Below are 11,581 nucleotides of genomic sequence, written 5' to 3'. Positions count from 1 at the left end.
AAATCTCGAGTAAGTCATTGCGACACTTACACAAGCATTAGAATCTTGTTTATATTTTTCCATCAAACGATTTTAACTGGGTATTGGTTTGAGTGGAAGATGAAGTGGCGCGGTAGGTGAGTGTTTAATGCATGGAACTTTATTCGGTAGACCCGAGTTCGTATCCCAGTAAGGCTGACACTTTTTCAACTGTTTTTGTTTCAATTTCAATTTCAGTGCATACTCAGTGTGACAAGCAAAATCTTCTCTTCCCTACAAAGAAAAATATGTTGGAATAAGGGGAATTGGAGAAGGTCTATCAATGGAGACAGTAATTTACGAACTCACTTTCAAGCATTTTCCAATTCATATGTGATCAGTGTTTTTATTTCTTTGAATATATAGTATGTAATGAAATAATACATTACATACACAGCAATATTGAGATTAGCATATGATGTTCATGTTGGACAACACGCCCTGAACCAGAGAGATTCATCTCAGAATGGAGAAATGTTTCGTGCGACATGTACTCACAATTTTACTTCCATAAAGACCTGATTCAGTGCTACGAACTGCTGTCAGTGCCGAGAAGAAATACGGGTAAATTGGATTGCATCTGTCTAGGCGTTCTCACAACTGCAAATGAACTGGACCCCAAGTAATTAGGAGGGAGATACTTTTGTGGTTCAGTGTACATACTTCTTCTATTTGTAAAAATACTTGTTGCTCTTTGAATCCACTTAAAAAATGTATCTGAAAATACGTCATTGTTGCATTTTTCAAATTACACTATGCAGTAATTTAGAACTATGAGATTTACTTTACAAAGGAGTATAATGAGCAACCAGGCTGTTAATTCGGACCATTGGGTACTGAGATATACTTAGACAAAAAATCTAGTAATTTGACGTCCATTTTTAAATATGGCAACCAAACGACTGTGATCTGGATCATTTGACCGTTTTTACACTCGTATAGGTGTTTAACAAACCCTACAACAATACATAGGGGATATAACTCTTCGCATATGAGGTGGGATAGAAGGTAAAATATATTGCTAGAAAATAAAAACGGGGGAAAAGCTATTTTTGTAACAACAACAAAAATCATACATACTATTACTTTTCCTTTAATATATAGCCTAGTTTTAAAATAATAAAGTATGTTGTATAACGTTTTAAAGCATATTAAATTCTAGTTTTTTATGTATTATTAAAATGTTGATGTTTTAGTCATTTTCGAGAAAATTGCGAAAATAGAATAAAATTTTACCTTCAATTCTACAACTTCCAATTTCTCGGGAAGACGGCGCAAATTTCGCGAAATTTACTATTATACAAAAGTGTAGAGTATAATTTTCTCTTTCCAAATTAGAGTAGGTGATCAAATTCGTCCATAAATGGCCAATTTATGAGCGTTTAAAAACGGTTATGATTCGCCATCTTGAATCCAATATGGCGACTAAATGAGCATGAATCAGATCACGTGACCAAAAGAAATTAATTCTCTTTTAGGTGGGTAATAATACCAAGCAGTCAAAATGAGGGCACATATAATGCACACGTGACACAGGCTAGGGCCCGCACTATTAAATATCAATTAAGATAATGAAAATTTTATTTTTTATGGTATGCTTACTTAAATAACTATCAGTACTTTTATGAATTCCTAAATAAATAATCCAATATTTTAAAGTTGTTCTCTAAAGTTTTTCTATGTTTTAAGAACATAATAAATCTAACTTCCCGGTGTGTCACGCTACAAATGTTCAGTATACAATTACGCAGGTTATTTTCTTAGAATATGAAATACGGGTTTTCTATATGTGACAATTTGATTTTTCATCTATCAACATTCGAAATACTTTATACTCATAATTTGAATATCTCTTCTGTTTTTGACCTAACTTACCAATAATGTACACGTATTAAAGTTTATTACATAATTTCTAAGCTGTCAGCTGCACATTATAGTACATATATAAGGCAATGTTAAAAATAATCAAAAGTTGGAAATAGAATGAACCCATATCAAGTTTTCTGCACCGTCTAGGTTGGTTTGCTCGAATTTGTTATATGTTTATAATCATGTCCTCTGTTTTAGCAAATGTCTTAAGCAACCCAACTATCATATACCTGTCTTATTCCACATCTTTCGCGAAATAGGAATTTCTGTTTCTCCCAAAACTAATAGAGGAATATTTATATTCAGAAAGAGATCTTTCCCTCCTAAATCGGACTTTCTTTTTTTGTAAACCGAACACGTTTGTAAAATCAAGTATGGGATGTGCTTCAACGTTTTTAGAGATTTTCCTTTTATGTGGGGGAAAGAAGGACGTAGAAAAGATCGCAATGTATAAAAATGACATTGACATTGAGACTGTCTGTCTGATCATAACGGGAAAATGGCTCAACCGTTTCAAACGAATTTCTGAACGTAGTTAACTCTTCACTGTTTATCACATTGTTTTCATTAACATGTGTATCTTAAGTGTGTGGGGGAAGGGGGAGAAGCAGGACTATAAATGCACTCCAAAATGAAACATATCATGAGTCAACCATCTTAGATCTTACGCAAGTGAAAATACGCATTTAAGTTCCTCATTAAAAATATGTAACAATATGCTTTAACATCCTCCAAAATTTCGCCTGCGAGGAAAGGTGGTAAAAGGGCCAATTTCTAAAATATCTCAAATGCCCATTTTGTATATTTTCTATATAAAATGGCAAAAGCGTGGAAATATTTCAAACGTTTAAAATTCATTTTTAAAGCATGTTTAGAGCTTTTATTAACCCGAGCTTTTATCATCCCATTTTAATTGAAAAGTGTATGCTAACGAAGTGAGTAGCTTTATATTTCGCAAAGAATAATTCCATAACATGCGAAGAACGTATTTTTTAGTTAGTTTTACACGTCAAACTGATTACTTGCTTGTTTTGAACATTACGATGCAAATCCCCATCATTGGCTTGGATACTTCTAGTCCTGGTATTCTAGATAATTCTTTCATTAATCATCTCTTTATTTCAGCCAAAAGGTTATAAATGTGGGACACGAAATTGCACTGATCACTCATACAAACAATGATTTTGCCAGTTATTTTAATTCTTTAACATTCATAAAACATAATTTTTACTTTTACACGTATATTAACAGAAAGAGAGAAATGTTATATTTACTGTTAAAATTATCTTGTCTATTTTTTTTATATTTTTTTTATTATAAGCTATAGACAGATTCCTCCTTAGTGATGGTTACTCCGGTAGCCTTGAAGAAAAGAGTGTATTTGACTGTGAAACTGTCTGGGAAAGAGTCTGTGAAATAGTCTGTGAAAGAATCTGAGTCTATCAAGTCCATAACCACCATATCCGCCGCCATATCCGCCACCGTATCCGCCTCCATATCCACCTCCGTACCCATCGCCAAATTGACGATTGTTGTGAGCCACAACGCTCAAAGCGAAAACTTCTATTACTAACAGAATCTGAAACAAAAACACATAAAATTGATAAATTTAAGATAAAATCAGGGAATGTTTTAAATAAATTTTAAATTTTAGTGTACTAATATATATATATATATACATATATATATATATATATATATATATATATATATATATATATATATATATATACACTAAAATTATATTCTGGAGTAGTTGTATTGAAAATGAAAGAAAAAACTATGGTTTAAACTTAATCCTTTTGAAAACAATTATCATAAAACATTTTTACATAGTATTTTATAATTCTTTGTATTCATTCATGAAGACTCTTTATTTCTGGGAATGAAAAGTTCTTTTTGAATCCTACTTTTGTATATAAATGTACAAGTATGAAAAAATGTTGAGTGTACCGCACAATTCATTAATTTCAAGAGTTTAGGAACATGAAAGAGGAGAGAAACAACGTTTATTCCTCCTTATAATATTAGAGTGTTAAAAATACTCTATTATATTAAAAATAAAAACCTTTTCATATCTCTGCACCAAAAATATCTTTTCTTAGAAACGAAGGTGGAAGTTCGCATTGAAGAGAAATACGAGTAACAGAAAAGTGAAACCAGATGTATAAAGCGGAATTCAAAATTATGCTGTTGTGTTCCTTATGAATGAGAATATTAGAACATTTTTCCTGAGAAGCGATTTTTTTTTTTTTTTTTTTGGTGCACAGGTAAGAAACAATTTTTGGATTCCTGAAACTTAAGAAAATATTTTTAATAGGTATATTGCAATATATGTGATGTGTTGTATAATTTAATAAAGTTAACAAAACTGTATACATGTAATGTAGTCAAAGTGTAAATTCATGGTTTTAACCTATCTGAGTAATATTTTCTACATGTTGAATAATTCCAGCCTAAGAACTTGATACATGTAATATCTTGGGAACATGATGTTCTGATTATGGGCTGACCTAATATCTCTGTGATATCTTCTCTCACCTCTAGAATAAAACCTTAGTGAACGTTAATATATATTAATTTTCAAAATGCAATTATTTTCGTACAAAATTCTAAATAATCTATGACTACTATCAATTAAATTTCATACACCATCTTTAAATCGTGATCTATGATTACGCTCCAATCATATATTTAATGAGACTCATATGTAATAATCATGTAGAACATGTCAGTAAGTTCCTTGTTTCTCGGTTGGATCGATGGAACGAGTTGAGGTTTGAAGAAAAAAATGGAACCTAAAAAAATATCAGTATGCAAAAAAAATTTCTTCCAGGTATACTTTAAGAGGAATTTTATCGGAGTTAAGAAAAATTAAGTTGGTATTGCAAATATAAATTCAAGTGCAGCTACTTTATATTTTGATATTGTCCCCTCGGACAAAATTTTCTGGAAGAAAGCCTGTACGCAAAATCTTTGGATTCGAAACAAGAAAATCAAAAAACGTAGTTATTTTAATTTCTGTAAAAAAAAAAAAAAAAAAAAAAAAAAAAAAAAAAAAAAAGATAAAACGAGAACTTCTTGTATTTCTATTACCAGCACATAAGACAACTGAAGACAACTGTGAATATTGTGGGCAGAATTATCAGGATTTCTATCAGAGGGTTATTGTGTAAAACTGAAAAATTGTCGGAGTACAATATTTTATGCCGAGTAAGTGGTGCTCACGAAAGTGATATAGAAAAAATGTTTATTGAACAGTTTGGAACTCATCCCTTACATTTGATGTGTAAGATAAATAATTATTTCTTTCTTTCCCACTAATGTGGGCTCGACGTTTGTGATTAGTCTCCTTTATAGAGACCTGTCCTGCAATTTCTTCCTTGTTAGATATTTCTATCTGAAGTCATTCTTAACCGTATCATCCATTTCTTTGTAGGTTTCCCTCTACCTCTCTTCCTATCCGCTTCCATTGCCATCTCTCTTTTAATCGCACAGTCGTTTGTTCTTTCTGTTAGATGGCTATGTCACTATAGTCTTCTTTCTTGGATCTTCTTGGGGCGTGCCTCCAAAACTTCATTTCTATAGGAGGCATTGCTCCCCAAAAAACTCAACGCTGAGAGAAGTACAAGGTAAATGCTTTAAAAAGGCATTATCCATTTCATGAAAGAACCCTTAACGTGAGTTCGGTTGCATTTATTTCCGTCGGGACGAAGAGATCCTAAAGGAAATGTAGATTAAAATGCCAAGCGGAATTCTAAATTCAGAGTTCTGATTTAGAGTTGTATTTTCTTGTATCCTTTCAGAAACTTTTAATCTGATGAAAGCAATGGTAAATTTAGTGTTCACCCACATTTAAATAATAGATCCTGTCAACCAGTTCAATAATTAATGCTTCCCAGAGAATCAGTCATCATTTGGTCGCAAACAGGAATATTTTATCATTGTTGACAAATCTTATCTACTTCTCAATCACGATTGATCGGATAAAGCACAATAATTGAAATGGTCGCAAAACAGGAATACACCTTCATAGACCCATATCTGTTACAGAGCTCCCTCGTGGATAAGCGGTTAGCGTACACGCCTTTGGCGTGGGAAACCCGGGTCAGATTCCCGGCGGGAGCTCATGTGATTCGGATTCCACGTTAATCAGTAGGTCCACGTTTCATATAGTCTCGCTGCTGAAAGGGACGCTAAACTAAACTAAACTCAACCACAATTATTATAACGTTTTTTTAAAATTTTATCTGATATTAGAAATCGTCTATAGGGATGAGCACGAGACGAGATTTGAGACTGTTTCGTCTCGAAAATGTGCTGTAAAAGTGATGTCTCGACTCGAAAAATATATATTTTTCTATTGGAAGAGCTGTGACTCGACTCGAATTTTGTCAGGAAAATTCTGTCTCGACTCGACTCAAGCGCATCCCTAATCATCTAGCTCGAAGTTTAACACCGGATTTCAAAATATATTGTATATACATATAAATAAATATTTATACGCACTGCATATACATATATGATCTATATAAATTATGAGCACGCATTACTCAGGCTTTATGGGACCATTATATTATCTTTATATAGATTCTATAGACTCATAAACATGCGCTCCCGTGTATAGACACACACACACACACATAGAGAGAGAGAGAGGAAGAGAGACATGAACTGATCACAAAGTTAACGTTGGTATCCCTGATGGAATTTCGGAAAATCGGCGACGGTTATTTCTAATTTTAAATTGAGCATATTATCAGGCAATGACACTTAATATCAACACAGGATTAGCTATTTTAGGGGAATATTGCTTGGAGATAAATACACAAACGGAATTCTAAATTCAGAGTGCTTAAAATACAAAAGTAAAATACAAAAATATTTTTAAAATTATGAAATTATGATCAGAAAATTATGGGATCATCGTGTTTCAACCACAGAAACAAACTAAAACATTTTTACTGGAATTTCTCAATGTTTGTCAATTAAAGCATATCTACAGACATTTAAACACCAGTCATTTAAAGAGTCCAGAATCCGTACTTTCATAAATAATTACTTTAAACTTCGCAGATCTATACTGAAAGAACGGACGGAGGCTGATGAAAGTTAGCACAACTAAGATTGATACTGGCTGTTTAATGTGTGTATTATTAAATTGAAGGGGATGACAGAAGAACACTAGAGATAAATGCAGAGATCTTATTAAACGCTTGCAGGGACATGGGTTTAGAAGAAAATGCAGAGAAAACTAAATACATGGAAGTGCGTCGGGACCGTAATACAACAAATTATGGATGCGTTAAAATATTAAATAATACTTTTGATAAAGTGGATAGTTTCAAATATCTAGGATCTATATTAACAGACGAAAATTATATTCACGAAGAAATTAAATGTCGACTAAAAGCAGGGAATTCATGTTATTCGGTTCAAAATCTCTTGTCATCGCGAATTCTGTCGAGGAATTTGAAGCTTAAAATATACAAAACGATAATTATGCCTGTTGTTCTGTATGGCTGCGAAACATGGTCACTTACTTTGAAGGAAGAACATAGACTGAAAGTATTTGAGAACAAGATCCTGAGACGAATATTCGGACCCAAGAGGAACGGGAATGGAAAATGGCGGAAACTTCATAACGAAGAACTACATAATTTATACGGTTTTCCCAACATTGTTAGGGTCGTCAAGTATAGGAGGCTTAGGTGGGCAGGTCATGTAGCTAGAATAGAAGAAAGTAGAAATGCTTTCAAAGTCTTGACTGGAAGACCAATCGGAAAACGACTATTAGGAAGACCTAGACGCAGATGGGAGGACAATATTAAGATGGATCTCGCAGAGATATGAATACAAAACAGAAACTGGATCCAGCTGGCTAAGGATAGAAGTCAGTTAAGAGGTTTTGTGAACGCGGCATTGAACCTCCGGGTACAATAGGCCATAGAGAGTTATTATTAAATTGAACCAGGGCAGAATCTCGAATTTTACAAAAAGTTTTCATTATGTACAGTATTATTACTATATCTAGTCAGCTAATTATTTTTGTTAAGTTTTAAAAATTACTTACCAAATATAATTTCATGGTTATATTGGTGACTGATGTGATGTGTACAAACAATAGTGGATTGGCACTAGTGTTTCTTTGGAACGCAATCTTTAAATACATTTAAACAGCATGTACATATGCACTTAAATATCAATTAAGATAATGAAAATGTTATTTTTGTGATATCCTATACTTGTTAAAAAAAACTATCAGTATTTTCCAATAAAACTAAATTTATAATCAAATATTTTAAAGTTGTTTTCTAATGTATTTCAATTTTTTTAAGCATGATAAATCTAACTTCCTGGATTCTCACACAATAACTGTCCAATTATACTATACAATTACGCAGGGTTCTTTTCCTAGAATATGAAATATGGAATCTTCTATGTGAGCTAAAAAATTTGAATTTTCATCTATCAACATTCGACAAATTTTATAGAAATACTTTGAATGTCCCTTTTGTAGATGAAGTTTTAAAAAATTACAAGTTACCATAGCTTGTACACATGTTAAAATTTAATACATTATTTCTTAGCTGTCTCCTAGACATTGCTGTAGAGATATAAGCCTTTAGGCTACGTATCTATCATCGCACAGCTGTGCTATTAGCCATCTTTGTTATGGCTTGTTGGCATGCCACAAGTATACCAACAGTTACGAGTTTTATGCTGCTTTTTATCATTATCAAGAAAATGCATTTGCTTCTTATAAGACCACTTCATTATTAATGTATCTAGTGAATCAACGTCTAAAACCCCACAGTACAGCACAGAAGTTAGAATACACTGAGAAAAAGAAACATATATGGTAGATTACACGTATAAATCCTGTAGTTTTTGGATTTAAGATACAGCAAACGTATAACTGATAAAGTATATATGAACAAAAACACCAGAGGTGCAAAAAGTGCAGCCAAGTTCGTCAGCCTCAAAAAGTGTTGAGATGAGGATGGATGAGCCAAGTTCCTTGGCCACTGCATCTGAAAGGGACACTGGAACTTGGCGCGAGGTGTCTAACATATTCGAATACATTAAGATATCTGTTCCTAGTTTCACGGCCGGGACATTTCAGTCCTAAGGCTAGTGGTGACCCCCAAATCCACCACGCTCACAAACGCCATTCCTAAGGCTCGTTAACATCATTTACTTTGACACTTCGTGGAGGAATATGTTTTCCTTATCTGGGTTTCGAACCACCAATCTTACTGCAGTATTCTGTATATGTGCCTTAGCTCATTAGCAAAGTTGATATTCCTAAGGTTGATGGTGGTCCCAAACCCACCACGCCCACCACCACTATCCCTAAGGTTCCTTAACATCATTTTCCTTGACACCTCGCGCCAAGTTCCAGTGTCCCTTTCAGATGCAGTGGCCAAGGAACTTGGCTCATCCATCCTCATCTCAACACTTTTTGAGGCTGACGAACTTGGCTGCACTTTTTGCACCTCTGGTGTTTTTGTTCATATTTCACTTCTTTTTGTAGTTCACCATGTCAATATCGTATACTGGAATTCTCAATTGTGGCATATTGCTGGATTTAAATTTAAAATTGTACATTTTTAAAGGAGTCATAATGTGTCACATACAACATTAGTTCCCAAGGGCTCTCCCACCGGGAATCGAACCCAAGACCTGTACAAGAAAGGCGCACATGCTAGCCACTAGAACAGCGGGGAGGATTTATCCTATCAAATATCTGTCAGAGCGTTATGTCCAAACGAAATTCTAATTCATTTACCCGAACTACAAAATCACGATCGCTAACATCTCATTTTTCATTGCCTAAATACGAAGAGTATCAACAGGGCCCAAAACCTTTGATGCTGAATCCTCGCTGCTATATCACTAGACATAGCTGGTGTTTCAATATACCTAGTTGTTCTCTACCTTTTCACATTGCGAAATTACGGAGTTCATTACATGACGCGCATTTTGCGCAGTTTCATACTGCCTCGGGTTTTCCTTCCAATAATATACACCTTTCAAATAGCTTGTAAACTTAATAATATTTGCCACCAACATATCCTAACTGTATATAAAGCTACATGAACTGGCATAAATTAAAGGGGTGCTTCCGGTTGACGTGGAAAGTTGAAATGATGAAGGGGGATGAAGAATTTTCCCATGTTATTTAAATAGATCTTTTTTTTTTTTTTTTTTTTTTTTTGACATATAATCTCATGTTTTAGGAACTTGGAATTGGAATACAAAAATTGAAATTCGGTAAGCTTGTACGTTTTCATTAGTATTACCTAAATAAATCAGTAAAAATAAACAATTTCAACTTTAGAGTGGTCTTCTGGGGAACTGTAAAATCTTTCCCATGGTATGTATTTATATGAGACACCTTTTACACCCCAAAATTATACGGCACTTCTTGTAGGGCTACAATGATTAAATTTGACGTGATTGTAGTTTTTCGGAACTAACCGACAGAAAAATTGCCAAAAGTGAATATTTTTAATTTTTAGGGAGTTTAAAGGGGAGATGAAGAAATTCCCTATGCTATTTAAATAGGCCTTTTTTGGGACAAATAATCTCATATTTTAGGTAATTGAAATTGGAATACAAACGTGACAATCGGTATACTTCAACGTTTTCGTTAGTATTACCTAAATAAGTCAGTAAAAATGAAAATATCCAAATTTAGAGTGGTTTTATGGGGAACAGAAAAACCTTTTCCATGTTATTTATATTGGACGTCTTCTAAACCCCGAAATGTTTAGGCACTTCCGGCAGGGTTAGAATGATGAAATTTGGCACGATTGTATCCTCCCGGGACTAACCAACAGGAAAATTGCTAAAATTGAATATTTTTAATTTTTAAGGAGTCTAAAGGAAGATGAAGAAATCACCATGTTATTTAAATAGGCGTTTTCCTGGAATACAAAATCTTATCTTTTAGATAGTTGAAATAGGAAAAGAAACTTGAAATTCGGGAATTGTATGCTTAAGAGGTGTGAGGAAGTAAGACGAGCAAAGGCGAGGATGTGGGGGCGAACCCCCGAAGGGCAAATTCAGAAAATATGAAGAGCAAAAGGCACGAAATTCACTGTTGATGAAAAGTCTGATACGTAAGAGATTCTCACACTGTTCACAGATAGAGACACGAAGTATCAAGAACATTTTTACACAACAACTGTGGTAACTATAATATAACTCTGGTACCAATATATTTACGAAATCGGTTACATTTTGTTGCTGGTCTCATATAAATTCGAATAATTGGATTTCTTCGAAAACTTCATTAATTTTAAACATTCTCACCTCTACATTATCTTACTTATCAAATTAATTTCAATATCTATTTAATACCAATGACTGCAATAAAGGAAAAATATTCACCGAAAAAAGACAAAATATTGGCTTTCCTTGTCTGGGTTTCCAACCATGAAATTTACGGCAGTATGTACATGTCTTAGCCCACGATTTTAAAAGTTAACTGATTCACAGAACGTGCCTCATTAACTTGCTTAACTACTTATTACTAGCTTTCACTTATTTTACTCGCACACTGAGAAAAACTGTATGTGGCGTACGTAAAAACGTTTGTTACATATCTAAATCCTGTAGTTGTTGGACTTAACGTACACTAGACGTATAACTGAAAAAGTATATTTGAACGTACTTTCCGTATAAG

At 33.6% G+C, this 11,581-nt stretch overlaps 1 protein-coding gene across 1 annotated transcript; it reads right to left on the bottom strand.

The window, feature by feature from the left end:
• Positions 1–3,066: 3,066 nt before the first annotated feature.
• Positions 3,067–8,063, bottom strand: LOC145686255 (uncharacterized). Its single transcript, XM_081759369.1, has 2 exons — positions 7,961–8,063; positions 3,067–3,466 (listed from the first exon to the last, which is right to left on the bottom strand). The coding sequence occupies exons 1-2, from the start codon at positions 8,057–8,059 to the stop codon at positions 3,227–3,229; spliced, it is 339 nt and encodes a 112-aa protein (XP_081615495.1). The 5' UTR covers positions 8,060–8,063; the 3' UTR covers positions 3,067–3,226.
• Between the last annotated feature and the right edge of the window lie 3,518 nt (positions 8,064–11,581).

This window comes from Thermobia domestica, chromosome 1, assembly GCF_964235325.1.
Source record: "Thermobia domestica chromosome 1, izTheDome1.hap1.1, whole genome shotgun sequence".
NCBI classification, from domain to species: Eukaryota; Metazoa; Arthropoda; class Insecta; order Zygentoma; family Lepismatidae; genus Thermobia; species Thermobia domestica.
This window is presented reverse-complemented; position numbering and strand designations above follow the sequence as displayed.